This window comes from Bos javanicus, chromosome 8 (genome assembly GCF_032452875.1).
Source record: "Bos javanicus breed banteng chromosome 8, ARS-OSU_banteng_1.0, whole genome shotgun sequence".
In the NCBI taxonomy this organism is placed as follows: domain Eukaryota; kingdom Metazoa; phylum Chordata; class Mammalia; order Artiodactyla; family Bovidae; genus Bos; species Bos javanicus.
In genome coordinates this window covers 60,138,810-60,165,518 of record NC_083875.1, presented here as the reverse complement: position 1 = coordinate 60,165,518, position 26,709 = coordinate 60,138,810, and the positions used below count along the sequence as shown (strand labels likewise).

General features: G+C 42.9%; 2 protein-coding genes across 10 annotated transcripts in view; both read right to left on the bottom strand.

Annotated features, from left to right (window-relative positions):
- LOC133253284 (phospholipid-transporting ATPase FetA-like) overlaps positions 1-19,230 on the bottom strand; it is a 110,731-nt gene extending 91,501 nt beyond the window's left edge. Inside the window, exons 1-2 of one of the 3 annotated variants that reach the window (XM_061426831.1) lie at positions 19,017-19,230; positions 10,195-10,238 (exon numbers count right to left, since the gene is read on the bottom strand). The gene's annotated coding sequence lies outside the window, so the exon portion shown is untranslated. Of the gene's footprint in view, positions 1-9,785; positions 10,174-10,194; positions 10,239-19,016 lie in introns of those variants that run through there. The other 2 variants (XM_061426833.1, XM_061426832.1) reach the window with 2 other exon arrangements.
- An 89-nt stretch (positions 19,231-19,319) lies between these two features.
- Positions 19,320-26,709, bottom strand: part of UNC13B (unc-13 homolog B) — a 213,949-nt gene continuing 206,559 nt past the window's right edge. For 4 of the 7 annotated variants that reach the window (XM_061426824.1, XM_061426826.1, XM_061426828.1 and 1 more), the window contains 11 exons: positions 26,285-26,362; positions 25,955-26,043; positions 25,568-25,720; positions 25,323-25,446; positions 25,158-25,214; positions 24,885-24,965; positions 23,805-23,952; positions 22,292-22,348; positions 21,394-21,486; positions 21,054-21,213; positions 19,320-20,888 (listed from right to left, as the gene is read on the bottom strand). In XM_061426824.1, coding sequence (XP_061282808.1) covers positions 20,603-20,888; positions 21,054-21,213; positions 21,394-21,486; positions 22,292-22,348; positions 23,805-23,952; positions 24,885-24,965; positions 25,158-25,214; positions 25,323-25,446; positions 25,568-25,720; positions 25,955-26,043; positions 26,285-26,362 — 1,326 coding nt within the window. In that variant the 3' untranslated portion in view covers positions 19,320-20,602. The remainder of the gene's footprint in view (positions 20,889-21,053; positions 21,214-21,393; positions 21,487-22,291; positions 22,349-23,804; positions 23,953-24,884; positions 24,966-25,157; positions 25,215-25,322; positions 25,447-25,567; positions 25,721-25,954; positions 26,044-26,284; positions 26,363-26,709) is intronic. The other 3 variants (XM_061426825.1, XM_061426827.1, XM_061426823.1) reach the window with 1 other exon arrangement.

Genomic DNA, 26,709 nt, shown 5'->3' with positions numbered 1-26,709 from the left:
CCTAAAGGGAAGGGATGGGGGGAGGGGAGGGACACTCAAGAGGGAGAGGATATATGTATAATTATGGCTGATTCATGCTGTTGTATGGCAGAAACCAACCCAACACTGTAAAGCAATTTTCTTCCAATTAAAAAAATAAATTTAAAAAGAAAAATGGTATACTTGGTCTTATTAACCCATGGATTTTAGAATTTTATAATTATACTTTTCATTTAACTTCATTTTATTGATTTAAACCTACTGGATCTTTTATTTTAGTAGGAAAATATACAGTTCACTACAACAGCAACTAAAGAAGTAAAATATCCGTTAACTATTATACTTTTCTCCCCCATCAGTTCCATCTCTCTTCATTTTATACTCTCAGAAACACTCCTCATTATACAGAACATTATGCAATGCTCTTTGCATCTGATCATCAGAGCTAGATCAATCATTGCTTAAAAAAAAAACTCCTTTAAGTCTCTGAACCATGAATAAACCAGAGATCACAAACCTTTTGAAGACTGTTTTTCCTTAGCACAAAAACTATAACAAGGAATAAGGGAAACTCATCATTTGCATTTGTTTAGGTTTCATGACTTATAAAATTATCTCATTAAGCTTGAGATACAGGGAAAGGTAATTATCCATTTACAGTTGAGAAAACTTAGGCTCTGAGAAACATAAAGTGGAAAAAAAACAGACCTGGGAGTCGTGCTTTTTGATTCTAAGTCCTGAATTTAAGGCCCATTCCCATCCTTTGGGTGAATATTTCTCCATTTTAAACCACAGGGATTCTTTTTTGTTTTGTAGAACGTCTCCCATTTGTTCAAGAAAATGAAGGTCTAATCTCCTTGACTACCTTGACTGAGGCAACATATGTGGCCACCCAGGTGTACACTGCATATCTTTAGTGGTTACCATTCACAGACCACAATGGGAACTGTGTCCCTGGAGTTGTATAATGTCATGATACTGGTATTGACGTTTCTAATACCTGCTAACAAGGCCTGTACTTGACTTTCTATCTTGTACTTGGTCACTGAGTGACAGTGTGGCAAACTCTTAAGAAGTCAGGCTTGGAGAGAATACAGTGGCATGCAGAATGAAAGATTATACATAAGTAGCTTTGGATCTGTGATTTTTTTTTAGTAGCAGATTCAGTTTCCTAATTATGCTGGGCTTAGCTCATGCCAAAAGTATTTGAATTTAAAATTCCTTAAGGACTTACTTGAGAATGAAAGCTAACATATTAAAGGCATGTTGACCACTGGGCAGCCGAAACTAATGACAAAGTGTCTACGAGCTAAAAGCTCAGGCATTTTACATAAATAGGCAAGAGGTGAGCTCTATTATTAAACTTAATAATAAAAGTGCTAAGTCGCTTGATCATGTCCAACTTTTTGTGACCCTATGGACTGTAGCCTACTAGGCTCCTCTGTCCATGGGGTTCTCCAGGCAAGAATACTGGAGTGGAAGGAAGGAAGGAAATGTATTTTCTTCTCCAAGGGATTTTCCTGACCCAGGGACTGAACCTAGGTCTCCTGCATTGAAAGCAGATTTTTACAATCTGACCTACCAGGAAGCCCAATAATAAGTGCTGCTGCTGCTGCGGCTAAGTCACTTCAGTTGTGTCCGACTCTGTGCGACCCCATAGATGGCAGCCCACCAGGCTCCCCCGTCCCTGGGATTCTCCAGGCAAGAACACTGGAGTGGGTTGCCATTTTCTTCCTCAATGCATGAAAGTGAAAAGTGAAAGTGAAGTCGCTCAGTCATGTTCGACTCTTAGCAACCCCATGGACTGCAGCCTACCAGGCTCCTCCATCCATGGGATTATCCAGGTAAGAGCACTGGAGTGGGTTGCCATTGCCTTCTCCAAATAATAAATGAGGTAACATTAATTCAGAGCTCACTATGTTGTCAGCACTTACATATCTTTTTTTCACTTAATCCTTAAAATAATATTATGATTAGTATTACAAAGATGAATACCACTGTATAATTAATACCATTGTATTATTACTCTTTCAACATTACAGATAATGAAACTAAGGCAAAGGAGAGGCTAAGTAACTTGCCCAACATTACTCAGCTCAGTATCAGTTCAGTTCAGTCGCTCAGTCGTGTCCAACTCTGCAACCGCATGAATCGCAGAACACCAGGCCTCCCTATCCATCACCAACTCCCAGAGTTCACCCAAACTCATACCATTGAGTCGGTGATGCCATCTAACCATCTCATCCTCTGTCGTCCCCTTCTACTCCTGCCTTCAATCTTTCCCAACATCAGAGTCTTTTCAAATGAGTCAGCTCTTTGCATCAAGTGGTCAAAATATTGGAGTTTCAGCATCAACATCAGTCTTTCCAGTGAACACCCAAGACTGATTTCCTTTAGGATGGACTGATTGGATCCCCTTGCAGCCCAAGGGACTCTCAAGAGTCTTCTCCAACACCACAGTTCAAAAGCATCAATTCTTCGACCCTCAGCTTTCTTTATAGTCCAACTCTCACATCCATACATGACTACTAGAAAAACCATACCCTTGACTAGATGGACCTTTGTGGACAAAGTAATGTCTCTGCTTTTTAATATGCTGTCTAGGTTGGTCATAGCTTTTCTTCCAAGGAGCAAGTGTCTTTTAATTTCATGGCTGCAGTCACAATCTGCAGTGATTTTGGAGCCCCCCAAAATAAAGTCAGTCACTGTTTCCACTGTTTCCCCATCTATTTCCCATGAAGTGATGGGACCAGATACCATGATCTTAGTTTTCTGAATGTTGAGCTTTAAATCAAATTTTTCACTTTCCTCTTTCACTTTCATCAAGAGGCTCTTTAGTTCTTCACTTTCTACCATAAGGGCAGTGTCATCTGCATATCTGAGGTTATTGATATTTCTCCCAGCAATCTTGATTCCAGCTTGTGCTTCCTCCAGCCCAGCGTTTCTCATGATGTACTCTGCATAGAAGTTAAATAAGCAGGGTGACAATATACAGCCTTGACGTACTCCTTTTCCTATTTGGAACCAGTATGTTGTTTGTTCCATGTCTAGTTCTAACTGTTTCTTCCTGACCTGCATATAGGTTTCTCAAGAGGCAGGTCAGGTGGTCTGGTATTCCCATTTCTTGAAGAATTTCCCACAGTTTATTGTGATCCACACAGTCAAAGGCTTTGGCATAGTCAATAAAGCAGAAATAGATGTTTTTCTGGAACTCTCTTGCTTTTTTGATGATCCAGCAGATGTTGGCAATTTGATCTCTGGTTCCTCTGCCTTTTCTAAAACCAGCTTGAACATATGGAAGTTCATGGTTCACGTACTGCTGAAGCCTGACTTGGAGAATTTTGAGCATTACTTTACTAGCATGTGAGATGAGTGCAATTGTGCAGTAGTTTGAGCATTCTTTGGCATTGCCTTTCTTTGGGATTGGAATGAAAACTGACCTTTTCCAGTCCTGTGGCCACTGCTGAGTTTTCCAAATTTGCTGATATATTGAGTGCAGCACTTTCACAGCATCATCTTTCAGGATTTGAAATAGCTCAATTGGAATTCCATCACCTCTACTAGCTTTGTTCGTAGTGATACTTCCTAAGGCCCAACTGACTTCACATTCCAGGGTGTCTGGCTCTAGGTGAGTGATCATACCATTGTGATTATCTGGGTCATGAAGATCTTTTTTTGTACAGTTCTTCTGTGTATTCTTGCCACCTCTTCTTAATAACTTCTGCTTCTGTTAGGTCCATACCATTTCTGTCCTTTATTGAGCCCATCTTTGCATGAAATGTTCCCTTGGTATCTTGAATTTCCTTGAAGAGATCTCTAGTCTTTCCTGTTCTATTGTTTTCCTCTATTTCTTTGCACTGATCACTGAGGAAGGCTTTCTTATCTCTCCTTGCTATTCTTTGGAACCCTGCATTCAAATGGGTATATCTTTCCTTTTCTCGTTTGCTTTTTGCTTCTTTTCTTTTCACAGCTATTTGTAAAGCCTCCTCAGATAGCCATTTTGCTTTTTTGCATTTCTTTTCCATGGGGATGGTCTTGATCCCTGTCTCCTGTACAATGTCATGAACCTCTGTCCATAGTTCATCAGGTACTCTGTCTATCAGATCTAGTCCCTTAAATCTCTTTCTCACTTCCACTGTATGATCAATCATAAGGGATTTGATTTAGGTCACAGCTGAATGATTTAGTGATTTTCCCCACTTTCTTCAATTTTAGTCTGAATTTGGCAATATGGAGTTCATGATCTGAGCCACAGTCAGCTCCCGGTCTTGTTTTTGCTGACTGTATAGAGCTTCTCCATCTTTGGCTGCAAAGAATATAATTAATCTGATTTTGGTGTTGACCATCTAGTGATGTCCATGTGTAGAGTCTTCTCTTGTGTTCTTGGAAGAGGGTGTTTGCTGTCACCAGTGTGTTCTCTTAGCAAAACCCTATTAGCCTTTGCCCTGCTTCATTCAGTACTCCAAGGCCAAATTTGCCTGTTACTCCAGGTGTTTCTTGACTTCTTACTTTTGCATTCCAGTCCCCTATAATGAAAAGGACATCTTTTTTGGGTGTTAGTTCTAAAAGGTCTTGTAGGTGTTCATAGAACTGTTCAACTTCAGCTTCTTCAGCATTATTGGTCAGGGCATAGACTTGGATTACTGTGATACTGAATGGTTTGCCTTGGAAATGAACAGAGATCATTCTGTTGTTTTTGAGATTGCATCCAAGTACTGCATTTTGGACTCTTTTGTTGACCATGATGGCTATTCCATTTCTTCTAAAGGATTCTTGCCGACAGTAGTAGATATAATGGTCATGAGTTAAACTCACCCATTCCAGTCCATCTTAGTTCGCTGATTCCTTGAATGTTGACGTTCACTCTTGCCATCTCCTGTTTGACCACTTCCAGTCTGCCTTGATTCACGGACCTAACATTCCAGGTTCCTGTGCAATATTGCAGCAGCGGCTGAGAGGAGCTACCCCATGTCCAAGTTAAGGAGCAGCGGCAGTGCTTTGCTGGAGCAGCCGTGAAGAGATACACCATGTCCAAGGTAAGAGAAACTTAAGTAAGATGGCAGGCACTGAGAGAGGGCATCAGAGGGCAGACAGACTGAAAACAGAATCACAGACAACTATCCAATCTGATCACACGCATCACAGAGTCTCTAACTCAATGAAATTAAGCCATGCTGTGTGGGGCCACCCAAGATGGATGGGTCATGGTGAAGAGGTCTGACAGAGTGTGGTCCACTGGAGAAGGGAATTGCAAACCACTTCAGTATTCTTGCCTTGAGAACTCCATGAACAGTATAAGAGGGCAAAAAGATAGGACACTGAAAGATGAACTCCCCAGGTCGGTAGGTGCCCAATATGCTAGTGGAGATCAATGGAGAAATAACTCCAGAAAGAATGAAGGGATGTAGCCAAAGCAAAAACAACACCCAGTTGTGGATGTGACTGGTGTTAGAAGCAAGGTCCGATGTTGTAAAGAGCAATATCACTTAGCTAATACATGGCAAAGCCAGTAAGGAACACAGATAGTCTAACTTCAAAGCCTGTGCTTTTAACCACCACATATAATCATAAAATTATTATGATTAATATAAAAATGTATACCAACAACTAGGTGATAATCAGGAATGGCAGGGAAAATGTGAGGAGAAAAACTGTGAGAAGTAAATATGAATAGAGAAGAAGCCCTCTTCTATTGTCTTCCCTGAAGTGCAGTCACTTTGTATTATAGCAGCCCCTTATCCATAACATTCATATTTGGCAGCGAGCTGGTGGTAAGCAACAACTAACCATTGAACAGCCAATGTAGACAACATGAAATTTATGCACTAAAGTATTTTAATTCAAGCAAGGAGAGGCTATTTAAAATAGTAATAAAAGGGGCTTTCCTGGTGGCTCAGTGGTAAAGAATCTTCCTGCCAAAGCAGGAGACGTGGGTTCGATCCCTGGTCGGGGAAGATCCCACATGCTGTGGAGCAACTAAGCCCATGCACCACAACTACTGAGCTTGTGCTCTAGAGCCCAGGAGCTGCAGCTACTGAAACCCTCGCACCCGAAAGCCTGTGCTCAACATGAGAAGCCACTGCAATGAGAAGCCCGCACCCTGCCATGAAGAGGAGCCCCTGCTCGCTGCAACTAGAGAAAAGCCCACCAAGCAACGAAGACACAGCACAGTCATAAATAAATAAATATTTTTAAAATGATAGTAATAAAAGCCACATACAGTTCAATAGCTCCAGAAGGCACTAGAAATAATACAGTATCATAACATGTAACACTGAATCATCAAAATAAAGGTTAAAATTTGTTTCATATATTGTATTTAAGAAAGTGAGAAAACATCTAACAAATTTTAGAAAGCGTTTCGTCTAAAATGGTTAGAACAGAAACACTGCTGAACAGAAAATAAATTGTTATCTGAAAAAATCATTTATTTTCCAATGATGTTTATTTACTGATGTTTATGTACTTACTTCTGCCACTCCACTCTTTGGGAGTCTTCAGTTCAGTCGCTCAGTCATGTCCACCTCTTTGCAACCCCATGGACTGTAGCACGCCAGGCCTCCCTGTCCATTACCAACTCCCAGAGTTTACTCAAACTCATGTCCATTGAGTCGGTGATGCTTGGGAGTCTTAACTCCTTGTTAATCCATAATCTTGAAGTATGGGAATTGTATTTTCTTTCCCTTTGAATACCTTCCAAAAAGCCTAGGGACTGGGGCTCTACACACAGTGAGAATTAAATTACCCCATCTTTATGCAGAAATAAAACGCCATGAAATATTTCAAGTTATTTTCATTTCTTTAAGAAAGTTTTTTTTCCTACAAATCATACATTAGTACATTCTTATTTTAAAAACTCACACAAGACAGAGGTATACAAAGTAAAACATTAAAGTCCCTTTTCATAATATCCACCACTATATCCCACTCCCTTTTCTAGAATCACTGTTAATGGTTTGCTATTCCTCTTTCCGTAACTTTTACTTTGCATTTACACACATTTATACAAATAAAGTACATAGTTTCAGGATTTTTTTCCATTTACAAACATGCCTATATTTCATCATTTATTCAGGCCATCTTTTTGTCTATCAATAAAGTCTTATAGTTAAGTTTTCTGCATTTCTTTTTATGTTTATTCTTAGACAGTTTAAGATTTGGTTCCTAATGTGAATGGAATCTTTCTCTTATATTTCCTAATTGATAATGCTATTGAGTAAGAAAGCTTTTGATTTTTGTGTAGTGATTATATACCTAGAGGTCCCTTAATTTTCATGAGGAGGCTATCAACTTTATCCCCAGCTTAGGTGGTTTTGGTATCTGAATCTGCCCTGTGTCCTTAACAGCTCCCTCCTCATACACTGGTGCCTTCAAAGGCTCTTAAAATGTTCCATAGTCTCAGGATGTCTTCCTAGGTTTTTGTGTGCAAAACCTACTCCAACACATTCATTAGGATGGCTACTACTTTTTAAAAAAGAAAAAAAAAATACTATTGGCAAAGATGTGGAGAAATTAGAATGCAATTAGAAATGAGATCCTTGTGCATTGTTGGTGGAAATGTAAAATGGTGCAGCTGATATGGAGAAGAATATGGTGGCTCTTAAAAGAATTAAAAACAGAATTAGCATACAATGCAGCAGTTCTACTTTGGGGTATATATCCAAAAGAACTGAAAGCAGGGACTTAAGAGAGATTTGTATACTTATGCTTTTGGCAGTATTATTCACAATAGCTAAGGAGCAGAAGCAACCCAAATATCCATTGACAAATAGTTAAACAACATGTGACATGTTAAACAACACACACACACATATGTATATAACAAAATATTATTCAGCCTTAAAAAGGAAGGAAATTATGACATGCTACAATGTAAAGGAACCTTAGGAACATTATGTTAAGTGAAATAAGCCAGTCGTAGAAAGATAAGTACTGTATGATTATACTTTTATGAGGCACCTAGAGTAGTCCCATTCATAGAGACAGAAAGAAGAGTGGTGGTTGCCATCCCAGGGGCTGGCAATTGGGAGAAAGGGGAGTTATTGCTCAATTGGTACAGAGTTTCAGATTTAAAGATGAAAAGATGGACTTCCCTGGTGGTCCTATGATTAGGAGTCCTTGAAATGTAGAGGACGTGCATTTTTTTTTTTTAAATTCAGTCCTGTTTCTAAAACCCTCAGTTTGGGCCAGTGGTCCCTTCTAAGAAAGATCTGACAGGTAAGGCACACAATTCTAGAATATAGACTATCTTTACTTCAGGTATAACTCTAAACTTAATGATGTTCAATATATATTAAAAGCTTGAGATATAATATTTATGCAGAATTACTTTAAGGATATAGACCTTGTTCACTTCTCAGTATTAGTTTTTGTTTTTTTTTTAATGCCAAGGCTTGACAGATGAACTCTAGAAACTTTGTGAACCTTCTAAAATTGTCTATACCTGTGTATTTTTTCTGGGGAAAGGTCCTAAGCTTTTAAAACTTTCTTAATATGCTTTTTTTTTTTTTTTTAAAGAGCTAAGACTCTTTACGGACCGTAAAATTTGTTCGTCCTTGGACTGAGACAGACAATCAAAGCTTTACCTCAATCTCATTGTTCTGCCCCAAACTCAGACTGGCTTTTACAGAACAATCCTTTGGCACTATGCCAATAGCCTATATTAAAGGATATTAAGCGAAAACAGCTTCAGGCCTAAAAATGTGTTTCGGTAAATACTACAGGCTCCCATAAAGACAGAGCAAGACAAAGATGGGCACAGATCTTAACCAGATAGTATGTCTGTAAAGGCACAAATGTGCTGATGCCATCATTAGACAAAAACAGATTATGAACAGGCCAAGAAGAGTGAAATTTCCTACGGAAGAAAATTAGAGTCAAATCAAACACCGTAGGATTTGGAAAGCCACAAATGCAGACATTAACGGCAGTATTTGGGTAAATGTATATAACCTCTTGCATATACATGGAGTATACATAAGCTTAAAAAAAATTCAAACTACATAAGGTTTCATGTGAAATATTAAACAACTCTCCCTTCTCAATCTCATGATAATTCTCTTTTATACAACCCTCATATTCCTCTATTTAGCTAAAATCCATCCACCCATCCTTCAAAGCTCAGCTTTTAAAATTATAATAACAAGTGTAATTCAAATGGAACTGATTTTGTTTTACCAAACCCAAAACAACTTCCTCTCTTCTTCAAACACACACACACTCTTTGGAAATCCCATAGCTCTTTTATTGTTTTTCAAATTCTTTAAAAGCAAGTATGTCCACAAAAAACTACAAGATTTTCCTTCTGTTAGAGAAAATCCTCCCAAACAGCAATCAATAGTTGTTGGAATTATGTCAAGAGTTTAGTTCCAAACCTTGGTAGAAAATCTAAGCTTTCTCCAAAATAGCCATATCAGAAAATGATATTAATATGACAAATTATCACACTAAGAATGCAAAGTACATGGTCCGGTATTGAAGAAATTAGTTATTAAGTTAGGCCTCTATAAAAAGAGAAACAAGTTCAACAAAACCCTTCGGTCATCTTACCTTAAACTCACATGGAAAAAGGACTAATGACAGGAGGAGTATTCAAATCATGATTCATTTTATAGAATGTTAATAATCCCAATTAATTCAATTAGCCCAGTGAAAGTTCCTGTTGGTCTATTTCTATTTCCCCTTGCAAGTTCACATATGAAGAACACTTTCTCATCTTTAGCTTTTGCTAAAGACACTTCCACCATGGTTATCACAGCAGATCTTTGGCTTTCTCTCTTAAATACCTTCAAAATTAAAGTACTTACCTGTGCCTCAAGTCTATAGGTAGAACATCCCTCTCATTGCCCTCTGAAAAGAACACTGAAACATTCCTCTCAAATGTGAATTAATATCATCAGTGGTTAAAACCAAAAACTTTCTATAATAATTTCAACTCTATAATTTTTTTTTCCTCCCACCTTTGTAGCCAAAAATAGTCTCAAGCCAGGTCAGAGCGAAGTCAAGTCTGAGTTTTGCCCCAAGAAGTTTCCTGGAAATATAAAATTGTAAGAAGCTTCCTGGTGGGCTTCAGTTCAATTCTATGAGTGCTCTGAGAGCACAAGCTGCCAATTTCCTGGCTTTCTGAGTAGAACGTGGTACAGTGCAGTACTAAGTAAATACTATTGTTGACTACTGAACTTTGGGTATCTCAGCAGATATGAGCTAAGCACTTACCTGAATTAAAAGGTTTTATATATTTAATCTCAGAGAAACACCACCTAAGAATAAAACAAAAAACTTCTTGTCAGTTAGCTCAGGCCCTGCTGACAGAATAATACCTACAATTTGACAAAATTTACTGTGTGCTGGATACTTTCCTATATGCTTTACGTAGATCATCTTGTTTAATTTTTACTAAAATCCGGGCCTAAGAAGAGGGTATTATTCTTTTTGAAAGAGGAAAAATACAAGGTTTAAGGTTAAGACGTGCTCAGGGACATACAATCAGAGAGTGGTAGAGTCACAGTGATAGAGATTTGAATCCTGCTTGCCTGACCCCTGGTGACCATGATTCTATATCATCCTTCTTATACACATGGCCCCAAATGAAGAGGTGATTGTCCAACAGAACGATGCTCAGCTGTGTTCTTTCTATAAAACTTAATGAGTGATTTTAAAAAAGAGGTGATTGTCAAGTAGGGATCTGTGGCGGTTACTGAGAATTCTGGTCACATGCCTACTTCTGAAGTATAAATTAGAGCCTTAAATGCCCAGATGCTCCTCTTTGATAGATCTGGCACTGAGTTCAGGATGAAATCCAGTGTTCTACTATGACCCCACATTTCATCATTCATTGCTGCTTTACATTTGACCCAAAATCTCTTAAGACAATCTTTCCCAAAAGTATCATCCATGGATCAGTTGTTTCAAAGACAATTGAAAAACCTTTGTAGAAAATACAGATATCCAGCCCCCACCCTGGATGTACTGGTTCAGGGGGAGGTATGACAAGATACCCTAGAGGTGCTTTTGCCTACTGAATTTTAGACTATTCATCGCCTCGAAGCAAAAAAGCCAGGGTAATGAAAAGGAAGTAAATGGAAAGCCAACCTCCAAGTCAGGCCGGTGTTAAGAAAAAGGACAGAGATCTTGTGAGTAGACATAGAGCCAAAACCTAATTTGGGAACTGGAAAAGATCTTGGAAATTGTCTATTTCAATGGTTTTCTATCAGTGTTCCATGTAGCCTTAGGAGTTATAAAATGGGATATCAGAAAAAGGAACCAGTAGTCAGAGTTTAAAGTCCTAAAAAAGTGACTGCAGAAGCCCTGCTGACAGATGTTTTGTAACCTGGATTCCCATATAAAATTTAATCTGAATAAACAGCTCTGCTGATTTAAAATAAAGGGGAGTTACAAAAAAAAAAAAAAAATCTCAAGACCCAACATGCATCCTAGACCAACTAAATCAAGTCAATGCAAGTTGTATTTTTCAGTATCAGGGGATTCCTATATATATCCAAAGCTGGGAACCTGATCTGTGCTCTGTCATTCGAGATGAAAGGAGACTAAGACCCAAAGAATTTAAAGGCGATCAGGATTCAAACCAGTATCTCTCGACTGCTAGCTCACCGTTCTATATTATTCTCTCTCCTCAATCAGAATGAACCAACTGTTCCTCTAAGGTAGAGAGCACACAAATAAAATTATTATGTAAGTTCACATTTTCAGATCTATTTTTTTAAAGAGTACTTCATATACATTTTCCCTTTAGATTTTTATACAGGGGAAGTAGGCAGGGCAAAACTTATATTTTAGAGATGAGGAAATCAAAGGTCAATTAAGTTAACTTTCAGTGGCTTAAAGGTAGGGCCAGAATTTAAATCTTTATATTCTAACTTCTGGATTAAGTAAATTAAATTTGGCAAGTGATTATTGAGTGCCTAGTACATGTTAGTTAAGACATGGTCAAAAATGCAAAAAAATATCATCCATGCCCTCAATTAGTATACAGTCTTCTTAGAAAGACAGAGACAACTAAAATACTGCACTGCCTCACTTAACCCTTGGATTGGCAGAAATTGAAAATTTTCCTTGACTGGCCTTGATGACAAAGTCCAATTCTCTTCAGAATCAGTCTGTGGCTTCTAATTTCTTCCTGACTATGGCTATTTATTCCAGGGGACACAAAGATTTGACACGGCCATGCAGCTGTATATACTGCATCTCTAGACACGGCCATGCAGCTGTATATTCCTTGACAGGGGTAGAGAAGAAAGAATGGTGCAATTTCAGTGAGATTCATTTCATATTCTCCAAAGCCAAGGATATGACTCAGCAGAAGACTGGGAGATTCCAAGACAAAGGACTAGGTAGAAAATAAAGGGTATTCACATAAATATTTTCTTTTCCCCAGCAGTTAGGTAACAGTTAGACTGTTCACCGTCTACAATTTATAGATAGACACAGTTATCTATAATTAAACAATCTTTACAGTTGTTGAAGATAACTCCTGCACACTAAAGGGGGAAAGAGCATGTAGATACTAATATTTGTATCTATGATTCGGGATGACAGAGAAGGTCACAGATGGACAAGAGTACTCAAAGAAAACTTTTTCATGAGGAATTCATTAGCCATCGCAAAATGTTGCCATGAAGATTTTGTTACATATAAGATAATGAGAAAACCAGGAACTCATGTTTTATTACTGGGCTGAAAGAGTTGGCCAGGAATAGTCCACCACAGTTTTTCTCAAACTTTAATATGAATCAGAATCACCTGGTAGCTGTGCCCTCCTTTCCCCCCTCCTCTGGCCCTTGACCAGAGATTCTAATTCAGCAGGTCTGTGGTGCTGCCCAAGAATTTATCTCTCTTACAAATATAGGTTATGCTGATGCTGTTCAGATCTAATATTTTGAGAACTGCTTGTGTATCAGAAAGTCTACACTATACTGGGCTTCCCTGATAGCTCAGCTGGTAAAGAATCCTCCTGTAATGCAAAAGACCCTGATTTGACTTCTGGGTCTGGAAGATCTGCTGCAGAAGGGATAGGCTACCCATCCCAGTACTCCCTGGTGGCTCAGCTACCCATCCCAGGCTTCCCTGGTGGCTCAGCTGGTAAAGAATCTGCCTGCAATGTGGGAGACCTGGGTTTGATCCCTGGGTTGGGAAGATCCCCTGGAGAATGGAATGGCTATCCACTCCAGTATTTTGACCTGGAGAAGTCCATGGGGTTGCAAAGAGTTGAACATGACTGAGTGACTTTCATTTTCACACTTTCTATATTATACTGGATACACACACACTTGTAAATTATGGCAATTTAGTTAACTCCCTATTGTTGACTTTGTAAATGATACTCTCTATACCCACCTAACAGCCAAAAAAGATCACTCAGAAAGAAGTTTTGGCTAGTCACCTAACAAGACAATCTGTTCTAGAGCAGAAATCTATGCATTTGGACATTTCAGAGATTCTCACTCAAGACAATAGGCCCCAGGTTGAGAACCCCTTACTTGTATGCTAATGCTTCAAAAATATGTATCTTCAGCCTGAATTTTTATCCTGAGCTTCAGTAGTACATATTCAAATATCTATTTAACATCTGTATGTGGATGTCACACAATTGCCTCAAAATCTACATGTACTGAGGAGTGACTGTTTAATAGGGATGGCGTTCCTTCTTGGCACATGAAGAAGTTCTGGGACTTCCTTGGTGATGGAGTGGATAAGAATTTGCCTGCCAATGCAGGGGTCACAAGTTCAATCACTGGTTCAGGAAGATTCCACACAGCATGGAGCAACTAAGCCCCTGCAACATAACAACTGAGTCTGCGCTTACTGAGCTCACAAGCCGCCAAATACTGAGTCCGTGTGCCGCAACCAGTGAAGCCCGTGTGCCTAGATTCCATGCTCCACAACAAGAGAAGCCATGGGAATGAGAAGCCCACGCACCACAACGAAGAGTAGCCCCTGCCTGCTGCAATTAGAGAAAGCCCGCACAAAGTAACAAAGACCCAGTGCAGCCAAAAATAAATAAATACAATTATATAAAAAAGTTCTGGAACCAGACAATAATGATGGTTGTGAAACACTGTGAACATACTTAGTGTCATGTAATTGTACACTTTCAAATGGTATATTTAACATAACATGCATTTTACAATGAAAAATCTACATTTACAAAACTGACATTATCACCTTTATTCTCAATGCCCACACACCCCAAATTTGTGCTTTCTCTTATATTTCCTGTCTTTGGACATCTATTACTAGTCTTATTATCTACCTAGTAGTCCATGCCATGAAACCCGAGTCATCTCTAACAATGCTCTTTCATTCTCCCACTTAACAATTAATCATGAAGTTCTGTATTTTCTCCCTCATTAATAAAAAGTTAACTTGGAATAGTCCTCTATCACTATCCCCAAAGCTTATACTTAAGTTCAGGCCACCATTATTAGCCTCATAGTCTCCAGCAGATTTGTACCTTCCCACCTTCCACCTAAACCCCACTTCAACTGACTCTTCTTCATCTTGCCAGAGTGACTTATCATTTTGCTTAAAAACCCACCATTGCCTTTAGGATAAATTCTTCATGATCTGGCCTCTGTTTACGTCTCTGTTTTGTCTCTAACCATTGTCCTACACAAAGCCAAAATGCAGTGATATAAGCTACCTGCAATTTCCAGCTCATCACCAATTACTTTTTTTTTTTAAACTCAAGTGCACATATTACTCCAAATCCCTAGAATTTCATTTCCCTCTGTTTAGACTTGGCTAAGTTCTACGGGAAAGATTTAATTTGAGGGCTTCCCTGGTGGCTCAGACGGTAAAGTGTCTGTCTACAATGCGGGAGACCTGGGTTCTATCCCTGGATCAGGAAGATCCCCTGGAGAAGGAAATGGCAATCCACTCCAGTACTATTGCCTGGAAAATCCCATGGACAGAGGAGCCTGGTAGGCTACAGTCCATGGGGTCGCAGAGTCGGACACGACTGAGCGACTTCACTTTCACTTCCAAGTTCTACGGCAAAGATTGAATTTACATCATCACGCTCAGGAAGTCTTTCAGATGCCCCAAGGATGATGTCCTTATTATGAGCTTCTATGTTTACTCATATCTTAATATTATACTTTAAGTTGAAGTCATCTGTCTCCTTTAAAGACCGCATTATCCTTGAGGGTAGGGACTACATATTAATGCATCTCCAGTGCCTAAAACAGTACATAGCATGTGGTATGTTCTAAATAAATATTTTTAAATGAACAAGTGATGCCCTAGTGAATAATAGGAACCCTGATATCAGAAGTTACACAACTTTCCAATGACTTCCTACCTTACTCTGATTAAAAGCCAAAGTCATTACAATGGGCTAGAGTTCTGACTTCATCTCCTGGTATTCTCCCCTTCATTCACTCCAGTTCCAGCAACCCTCTGAAGTCTTGACTGGAAAAGCATTTCAGCCAAGGAGCCATTTAGGCACATGCTTTAAGGAAGGAACTAAAATACACTGAGCCTCCAGCATGTGCTAGGCACTTTCATGTGTCACATCACAGGATCCTCACAATCACTCTAGGACAAAGGCAATACTACCGCCATTTCCATGGACTGAGTAAAATATTGGACAATGACAGCTAAAGAGACTAAGCCTAAGAGTAGATTTTGAATTTGAACAGAGGGATAACTTCCTTGGAAAGAAAGAGTCCATAGTGGTGACTTTTCCTCCCCTAGATATCTTGTATGCTGGTTATTCTGTTTGCTGGGCCTCCTTCCAGCCAACTCCCTCTGCCCTGCTCTGGGAAGCTGACCTCAATAAACTACATTATCCAAACTACCTTGCCCCGGGCATCTGTCTGGGTTTTGTCAATTGCAGGTACCAGCTGGAGACCAGAGGGCAAGAAGAGAAAGGTTAGGGCATTTATTTCTCTACTTTCCTGCTGCCTCGTCTAAGTCCTTATAATGGCTGCTTAACACTTAAGCCTACAGCTTCCTGTCAGACAGTCTACCAAATTGTAGGTCTCACTGGGCCCTAGTAACAACACTCTCCTTTCTTACCCTTGAGGCCTAGGAGTGCTACTGATTCACCACTGTTGGGTTTCATCATTTCTTTTTAGTTTTTGTTAACAATGATCATACGTCTGTAAATTATCCTTTGGTTAAACTCTCTTCAATTAAATTCTTTTGAATCCACCAATTATTTTCCTACAAGGACTCTTGACTGATATACTAAACAATAAATGGCATGTTCTTCTCCTTTGTTCTTCCACTCATTAAATTTCCAGTGTCTTCAATCAAGTCTCCTTCCTCTCCTTTAATCTGAAGCTTCCCATCTTTCCATGTCTACATGGTGTCCCAAGAAGTCTAAGCATTCTATTACCCACAGAGCAACACTGCTGTTACTATTCTGCTGAATCTCAAGTGACATTGGCACTCTGTTGTCCTTTTAGTTCTAAGACTGGTTGGCTCTGTTAGTCTGACCATCCTGTCAGGACAATAAACTCATTGCAGGGAAACTGAGCAATTTTAATCTCCAAACAAACAAATTTTAGCTCAAGAGAACCTTAGACTTTACTTGTCTGAAGTGAAAGTCACTCAGTCATGTCTGACTCTTTGCAACCCCATGGACTGTAGCCTGCCAGGCTCCTCTGACCATGGAATTCTCCAGGCAAGAATACTGGAGTGGGTAGTCATTCCCTTCCCCAAGGATCTTCCTGACCCAGGGATTGAACCCAGGTCTTCTGCATTGCAGGCAGACTCTTTACTGTCTGGGTCACTACAGAAGCCATGTTATCACTGTCATGTCCAACTCTGTGTGACCCCATGGACTATACAGCCCACCAGGCTCCTCTATCCAGGCAAGAATACTGGAGTGGGTTGCCAATCCCTTCTCCAGGGGATCTTCCCAAACCACTGATCAAACCTGGGTCTCCCGCATTGCAGGCAGATTCTGTACCGACTGAGCCACCAGGGAAGACTTTACCTTGTCTAACCACCTTACTTTACAGATGGGAAGGTTCAGGCTCATACAGGGAAAGACTCTCACAGCTATACAGCTGCAGACTTAGGTTCATCATCTAATCTCTGCCTACTATTTCACCAGGCTGTGATACTGCACTGGGTACCTAATAGGCACTCAATATGATTACTCACTCCTGAATTCATATGGGCTTTGCTTTGTTCAATACTAGGCTCCATGCCTAGGTGAGTACCTGGTACATATGATACACACAGCACATATTTATTGATTTTGAATCCAGGACACAGAAAGACAAATTCCTTGGAAGTTATCAGAGCTCAGAGGATCATTTGTAATAATGATAATAATCCCTTATACACCTAAAGAAAATGTATAGTTTTCAAAGTGCTTTCCAATTTTAAAAAGCCCATTTGATCCCTCTGAGGTAGACACAGCAGGGATGCATAGTCCGTTTTACAGATGCAAACAACAGCCTCTGAAGGGTTCAAAGTCAAGGTCCCCTGACTAGTATGTAGCAGAGCGGAGACTCCTGTTCATGTCTTCTGACTCCCACTTCAATACCACCTCCACTACTCCATGTTGCTTCTTTAGCTTAGCCATGCTGCTTCAAGAAAAGGGGGGGGGGTTTATTCATGGAGCTAGCCCAAATATTCACAATGACTAGGTGAATTATACACTTATGCTGATAGAAATGATTTTGCTTTTAAAAAAAATCCACTTAAAGGTACTTCTATTCCACTTCTGATTAGATACAGTCTGCAGAATACCTCCAACTCTTGATACAACAAGGCTTGTTATTTCCCCCCACCCCCCGAGAGGACAGTTACCATCTGTGTGGTCTGGAGTGAAGGAGACAGCACTTTTAAGACATCACTTTCAGTACAGACCAAAGTCAGGCCCTTTTAAAACCAGGTGTTCAGAGACACAGCATCTTGTTTCTCAGCCTGGCCCCACCAGAGAGATGTCACATGATTTCTTCAAGATTAAATGCACCAAGAAGCCATCTTCAGTTCTTCTGACTGAATTCTCTTATGAAGAACACTTTAATACAGATTTCACCCTGGGTTTTAACTACTCGTATGACCTCTGATACTAATCAGGGTATCACAGAAACCAAAGATAACCTAAACATATATCCAGACTCTTTGGATTTTAGTTTCCATTAAGAGCTCAGAGTATTGGTACAGAAAATTACCCAAAGTCTTACATCAGGGATTACAAACTCAAATACCTCCCAGGCACCAGGTAAATAATGTAAAATCCAGTATGACAAAATAAGGAATAATGGGAGTCTACTCAGTGTTTTTTGGGGGCCATTACTTGTGGCATGCAGGATCTTAGTTCCTGGGCCCATTCCCCCTACGTTGGAAGCAAAGTCTTAACCACTGCACCACCAGAGAAGTCCCTGGAGTCTATATAAACTGTAGAAAACTAATTTGCTAGTTGCTCTGAGCTCCAACCACCTGTCATTTTTTGGGTACATTAAGTTTTTCCAGTTTTTCCCCCAAAGCAGGAAATATGCATTTTTTAAATGTTAAATGTTTTTTAAAAGTTAGTTACTAATTCAAATATGCAAGTCTTTTGTAGGCTATCAGCCAGAGTCTGACTTTTCCTTATGGGGTAGGTTTCCTGCTCCATATGAGAGAAGAATGATAGCAAACGTGCCACTTTCAAGTCAAATATGGTATAGGATTCACGGTTTCCTTCTGAGAGACTCTGTGGACAGTGTTGGAAAAGTGGACAGAAAACTCCCTGAGTTAGTAGGAATGTACCTTGACTGGGGGTCTGGGGGATATCTGCTTTATTAACTAGACAGATACCCTCGGGAAGGAATTTGTGGGGGAAGATCCCCTCTGCTAGGTATCTGGGCAGATAAGTCTCTGAAGCCTCTAGGAAACGCATATACTCCAGTATGGGGATGCGGAGGATTGGGAGAACAGTTTACAAGAAAGCATAAAGACAGACAGCTACTGGGAAATACACAGAGTGCGGTAAGAGGGGTACAATCTCTTCAGTCTTGGGAGGGAGAAGGTTATAAGCTCTCCTCGGGCGCCACCTTCGGGCGCCTCTTTCTCACCATCGCTCCGCAGCCGTCGACTCCAGGGAACTGCCGCCATCTTAACGCACCTTTCTGCGCAGGTGCCCGGGAGCCCCACTAACCAGCCCAGAGAGAGCCCCGCCTCCCGCCACACCCCTCCTCCCCAAGCCCCCGCCCACCACGCCCCCTTTCTCAGAAATCTGCCCTTTCCCCTAGCTGTGTTAGGCTCCTCCGCTTGTGACTGCAGAGAGGAGGAAAGAGCCGCTGGTCTAAATCTGTCATTATATTAGAAAGTCATTTCTACAGCTTTCCACACTTTACCGGAATTACCAGATCCCAAAGGCTGCTACAAGATAATTTATTACAGACTAGTCAATAATTTCTTATAACAATGGCACATACAATTTAAAACAGCAAAGATGCTTCGTTTCTTGTTTCATGTAATGGCTAATGCAGAGTCCTCAAGAAGTCCAAGAGGCTGCTATGAGGATACTGAAGGATCATGTCACATCTCTGGGCAAGGGCCTGGGAAGTCCACATGACTCCCTGGGAGTGTTGAGCCCCCCTCCCCCTCTGCTCCCCATCCCCCCACAATCTAGCCTGTACAGAGGGATCACAGTCTAAGTTCCTTCTGTAGAGTTGAACGGTTTATGAGGGGGACAGCAGCTGACCTAAATGAAAGGGAGTGAGGACAAAGGCTAGATTCTGTCTGCAAGGGGAAGGACCACCAAAAGGCAGTGGCCATAGGTGAACAGGACTCCTTCTAGACTGATTTCCACAATTTTTGGCTTTGTTCAGGGCTTATCTATGAAGAAGCCCTCTCTCCTGGATTCTTCAACTAGCTCTCAGATATGTATACTTAAGAGCCTTTCATGTCCTGAAGCATCACTCCCCTTCCTAAAGGAGTGAGGTAGGGAGACTCCTGGGCAGGTGGCTCCTGGTGCTTGGGTTCCAAAGAAATTCTGCTCAGGCCTCTGAAGCACCATGTGAACCTGGTTCTACTCATGAGAGCTAATCTGGGGGAAGGGATTAGCATAGCTCACTGCTGAAAGATATCTTGTTCAGTCTCAATGCCCTGTACTCACTTGAGCTACTCTACACTGCTGGGTTCTGCTCAACGGATGGTCTGCATTCTATTCTGTGTGTTCCTGCCCTGGCCATACTCCAGTTCAGACTACAGGGCTCAGCAATACCTGTAGACTCAACGGATTACTTACCTCATTAGGCACAAGCTCCAGGCCCTCTAAACATGTTCCTCTAATGATTGGTATATATGGATCTAACTGGATTAGGTGTGGTATGGAGGGGGGGAAAAAGGGGTGTGGGAGTGGAAGGATCTCTACCAAGAATGGCTGACACTCTCAGAAATGTCTGCCCCTCCATGAAAAATCTCCCTGTGTGGTAAGCCCCACAGCCCAGCTCCTAGCACCACAGACCTGCTGGTCAGGGATTCAGACCCTTTCTGTGAAAAGCCACACTCACACCACCCTAGATTTTCCCTTAAACTTTCCTAACTGAATGAATCAGCCTCTTGACTGTGAGGATCTAAGATGACTATGTAGTAACTCCTATTATCCCTGACTGGTGGAACTGGTGCCCTCTGGTCGGCACAGGAGTCTGGGTGCTCAGCTCCCCTCCTCCATAGAACGAGACTCTGATTTGAGCTTCACAAACTCCCGGGCCACTTCGTCATTGCTCCTCTGAGACAGAATCCGGAGAATGGTCACGCCTGTCTCATCCATGTGGATCTTACGGCCCAAGGGGCACCAGCAAGCACAGCTGCCCTTGGCTGCCACATCCCTCAGAGGCATTACAGCCAGCCCCAGCACACGGTCCTCCCGGGCAAAGCAGTAATCCTTCACGCATATCTGCAACTCATAGGCTTCTGGCCCCTCTTCATTTCCCAGGAGGCTGTGAGCACAGGGTAGATGGAAGATAGGAGACCAGAGATGAGGGCGTCCTCAAATGAATTCACCCCAGCCACCATCCAGCCCATCCCTTCTCTCCTCTCTTTAATTCTTATTCTACAGATCACCCCCATCCCAAAGTCCTTTAGATCCCCCAACCATAACTTACAAGTGAAACGTCTCGTTGTACTTGGGAGCCCAGTTGTTACTTTTTGACTTGGTTGTGAACTTCCTCTTTTTATCACTTTGGTGAGGGCCAACCATGGTGACTTCGACAAAGGGCCGGAACATACCTGCTGTCTGCCACTTGAGGTCATTGGCAGCCACCACTACACAAATATGGAAACCTGTGAGGTAACCCATCACGCATTCCCAGTTCTTAAGCCCCCAGGTGGGATTCCCCTTGGAGGAGGGCTAAGCTGAAGGACTGGGATAAGCAGTCCCTGCCTTTGACTGATGGGGCCACTGGGCAAGAAAAGGTCTCAAGCCTGTGCATCCATGCCACTCACCTTTCACTGTGACCTTGTGCTCCCCAGTTCCAGGATGTGTAAACAAGTCCACCTGAATAGAGACTTCTCCCACAGGATCATCCACACCGGACCCTGGTGGGCAGAGGGACAGATGGTTCCCTACCGGAGAACTTGAAGACCTTAGGCCCAGTTACTCCAGGTAAAACCAAGAGCTGGGAGGCTACTATCCTACACCCTAAAGCAAGAAGCAGTCACCCACAGAAGCTATGGGGATGTGAGCCACGGGGAAAGGATAAGAAAGGGGATGAAGAATGAGGCTGTGTATAAAAATACAAGTCAGGGTGACAACATTTTAGGTGAAACTTCTTCCAAAACTACAACTGAAATCTCTCAGGTTCTCCAAACTTGTCTTATCTCCTGGGCTGAAGAATTTTTCATTGAAAGATGATGGGAAAGGACAGTGCCGCCATCCTATATTTTTGTCTGAGAATTGTGTCCACCCCATGGTTTCTCAGCAGAACAATGTGGGTCCCATCCAGCCCAAAGCAGCTCCTTCCCACCTATGGGCTGCCCTGCACACAGTGACTTCTTCCTACTCAAACCTGGACCTCTCCACACACAGCTCCCTAATGCCCCCTGGCCAGTCTGCAGGCTCCCCTCAGTAGAGGCCTCACTCTATTTTGGGAAAACCCCAGTACCCTGCACTCCAGATAAAATTTTTTTTGTCCTCAGATGGAGTGGTGGGGGAATTCTGAAGACAACTATTGTTAACCCCATCTTGGACTATACAAATACACTGCCCAACTCTGAGACTTGGGATAGAACCTCTGACCTTTGACATCTGGTTCCCTCAGCCCCACCTTAAGCAGCTCATTCTAGTTCACAGGGGACAGTATTAGCCCGTATTAGATTCACATCTGCATGGTGTATAACGTACCCTTTTCCGGCTGAATGTCCTCATTAGCAGTAAACCTAATACCTTTCCCATCATGCACTGAGTGAGGACAGGCAAGTCAAGAGGTAGCAGCAGTAGGACAGAGAAAGAAGAATCAGTTAGAGTCTAAGAAGTTCACAGGCATTCAGAGCAGCTCTAACACATAGTCTGAGGGAGCACAGAGATGGAGCAGGGTGCAGAGAGAAGTCTAAGAACTGGGGCCAGTGAATGCTCCAAATTATACTTAACAGTTTGCACATCAACCAAATCACAGACAGAGGCAGTAGAACATACAGCAAGTTTCTGAGACCAGCAGGACACAATAAAGAAAGCTGTAGGCTCTAATTTCCTAGGCTCCAAATGACAAAGCAGTGGGTAGAACACATACACACAACTGCAGACTCCCCATGGTCACCACCCCTGCCTGGTCTTACTTCCTATGTGCCCAGTCCAGCCTCACCTCATCTTTATATCTAGCTCAAAGCTCAGTGTCTCTGAAAAGCCTTTTAGATTAACTCCTAGCCTCTCTGATGTTATGGGCCTTTACACATACTCATCTCTGTGAAAGGTCCCCCTATCTTGTTGAGCAAGGCTCATAACTCCTTTTGCTCTTTCTTTTCACTCTGGGCTTGAAATAAGAACACATGTGGAAAATGAAACAGTATTGCAGGTCCCCCTGCATTTCTTAATCTTCCATCAACCCCATCCTAACTGCTTAGATCCCCTCCTTCTTCCAATCTGGGTCAGTTCACAGCTCAGTAAGGCTTAAGCCTTCCCACCCCGAGGCCCCTGCCAAGTTCACTCCTCCGGGCAGCAGGCCTAGGTTTCCCTGGAAGGAGCAATTAATGATTGCATCTTGAAGGTCCTTCCCAAGAGGACTTCCTCCTCAGGGTCAGGGTCTGAATTGCAGTCTGAGCCGTGTTTGTACAGATGTGTTTGGCTATGAATGGGCCTGCCTGGAGACTGGGAGGGGTTCTGAGAACTGGAAATCGTTGGGCGAGAACCAGCTGCCTGGGTGCCCCGTGCACCAGCATCACCCACGAAGCTGGAGCCTCAGGTCTGTACAGCCCCGTGATCCATACCCTGCTTTCAATTGCTCCCACAGATCACCCCTCTTAGTCTTCTTCTCATCCACACTGGAGAATCTGGGAAATCTTTGGCTCCCAAAGCTGTAAGACTTCACGAGTATCTTAACCACTCATTCTCAAGGCTTCCTCACACATTTTTCCTATCAAACAGGGTATACTCCTTGAGCTCAAGACACATGCACTGGCCAGATGATGTTGGGAAATGAAAGCTCAGGCACATCTCCCAGATCTCTGGGATTCCTATCTGGTATGAGTCTGGGGTAGGTAGGGGTAAGTATTGGGGTCCATCAAGAAAATCCTGATGTCTATGTGTGAAGGGCTTTCTGAAGAAGTCCCTGGAGCCTCCCTGAGGGCTACAGGAGACTGACTCCCTAGGGGCAGAGACATAGCAGGGAGGAGAGTGGGGACCTGAAACCCTTGGGCCTTACCCTGGGCAGTCTGTGAGCGCACAAAGGTCTTGATGAGGGTGTCTGTGGTCTGTGTGTACAGAGATAGGGCATAGCGCAGGGACTGCAGATCTGGGCTCTTCTCCAGGAAGGTTTTCTTCAGCCCGTTGCCTCCGGCGTGAAAGTATTGCTGAAAGACAAGAATAACTGCTACTGCATCATCTCCCTTCAGAGAGGCACCTCCCCAACAAATCCTGAGAAAGGACATCCAAGCAGAGGCCGGCAAAGATGCCAGAAGAGGACAGGGAGTCGTTCAATAAACAAGATCAGGAATGCCACACAGAGCCAGGGTCACAGTCTCTCAGGTGCAGAGACTTATGTGAGTATCTGGCAGGAGTGGTAAGGGATGGCCACACTTCTGGACGTGATGTCTGATGGATGAATCTATATGGACAGGCACAGATACAGGATAGAAGCTTGTTAGTCAGAAGTGGTGCTTTACCCTTGGGAACCCTTAGAGCACTTTATACCTATGACCTACCTCTCTCCCCAGTGCCCTGAATCACAGCCCATGTGTACCTGCCTTATTACCACCTTATACCGGATGATAGTCTGGTTATTACCAAATTATACCAGATTATAAATATCCTGATGCAGGAACCATATCTGATTCTCTCTGCATCCTTCCTAGTGTATAGTGCCTGGACACATGTTGTCTGGTTGAATAAATGAATGCATTGTAGGGGAAAAAAATACCCTTTGAAACCCAAATGATTTTAAACATAAATGAAGAGCTTAGCCCGATCTGGGATATTGGATCTGGAAGATTAATTCCCAGTGGGAAACATTCCAGAATGACAATGAGGTTACTAAGTGAACTAAAGTGTCCTCAGAAGCCAAGAATAAATGTTCTAGCTCTTTGGTGATTCACGTGAGGCCACACAGGAGGTACCATTTTGGTTGCTCCCAAGAGGAATGTGGATGCAACAGAGAAAGATACAGATACAAAACCCACTCTCTCCTGGATGTGAGGGGGCCCGAGGGACCCCTAATCTGGCCGAGTGGAATGCCAGGACCAAGAGGGTAGGGTAGGAAGGCAGTCTGAAGGAGGGGGTCTTCCACCTTGATGGTGTCCAGGGCGAGGTCAAGAACGGCACACTGCTTTGGAGTCAGATTCCGTGTTTCCTCTCGCACCATGTGGTCCTGGAGCCCCAGAGAAAGCAACAACATCAGGACAGCTTGTGGCTGTCATGAAGGTCCCCCACTTGTCAGCCCACAGCTGCATGCCTCTCTCCTTCTCCTCCTCTTCAGTCTTCAGAGCTCAGATTTCCCCCCTCCCAGGCAACCCCTGCCCTTCCCATCTGGCTGCAGAAGGACCCCATGTATCCAGAGTACCTTGAGTTTGGAAAGTTGGCTCAGCTCCTTGGCAGCAGTGAAGATCAGCTGGGTGCCCTGGGCAGGGAGAGAATCATTCAACCAGAGAACTGCAAACTCCATCAGGAAGCAGGGAGCTGGGTAAGGGAGATACAGCAGGAGGAACTGGAAAGGAGCTGTCCTTACCGTCTGGTCAGTAAGTGGAGGCAGAACAATCATCCTTTCCATTGTGTTCATTACCACCCGCCAGAGTTCCTTCAGTACCCGCTTCAGGACCGTCTTCTCACACACAGTGGCAAAAAGTGTGAGGCTGCAGGGCCAGGCCACAGGTCAGGATGGGGTGAGTGCTGAGAGGCCCCCTCCCTGAGCAGCTCTTCTGATTGCCTCTACCTGCTTCGTCCCTACAGGACAGTACTGGGTGCTGTACTCACTTGCCGTCCAGGAAGTCCATGAGAGGCCGGAGCACACTGTCTGCATCCTGAGTCACCGAGGCCCGTGCGTTGGGGGACGCGTTCCCTGGGCCCCGCACCTGGCTCAGGATGTCGGCCATTTGTCGCACGCACTCATCAATCCACACCTGGAAACTACACATGTGCCCCCAGTGTGGCCCTCCTCAACCCCCACACACACGGGCCCTAAGCGGCTCCAGCTGCTCGGTCCCACCCGAGCACACACGTGGTGCAGCTGACAGGGCAGGCCAGCAGGAAGCGGGGAAGATGCACAAAGGTGCGCTGGGCGGAGGCCAGTGGGGCAGGGGCTCCGGGACTGGCCAGGCACCACAACTGGCTCTGAGGGCCGTGCATTCTGGGGCCACTGACCTGTTTCCAAACACCATGCTGAGCTCATCCAAAACTGTATTCAGTTTCACCTGAAGCTCCTTCAGACTGTCTGCAGTTTCAGGGTCCAGCTGTATCCATAGGAGGCAGGCTTGGCTAAGCTGGTTCTCTTAGGCTTTTCTCCCCTCCTGTGCCCCAACCCCTCCCTCCTAGGGCCTCTACCCCAGTGCCTACTCAAATCTCTCAGCTAAAACCAGTCCTAAACCCCAAGCTAAACTTCAGGTCTAGACCCAGTCAGGAGAGGGCAGAGTTCTACAGCTGAGGAGCTTGGGAACAAAGAGAGAATGCAGCAACCCTGAACCTCAGACCTACCTCCTTGCCTCCCATGGCCTCAAACATCTTCTCCAGCTGCACCCTCAGCTGCTGCATGTTGTTCATCAGGATGCAAGGCTGTGGGGAAGGATGAAGTGTTAAGTCTTGGCTCCATTCAGCACAGAACTCAGTCTAGGGCCCCTGCCTCTCACATGACTCTAAAAAACCACAGGGAATTTACAGCACGTGTTACACCTGTCTCTCCCTAAGCACTGAGATCTGGAAGCAATGCTGATGGCTCTCATTAAATGAAGACTAGAAGCAAATGTTTCTGCTTTAACTCTGAATAGGGGGCCCCAGGTATTCATGGGATTACCCTTTATAACTCCCTGAATGTATTTTTAAAAAAAAGAAAGCCTAAGCAAAGGTCTAGCTCAGTAGAGGATAAATTACCAAATGGAGGCTCAAAGTAACTCCTTATCAGG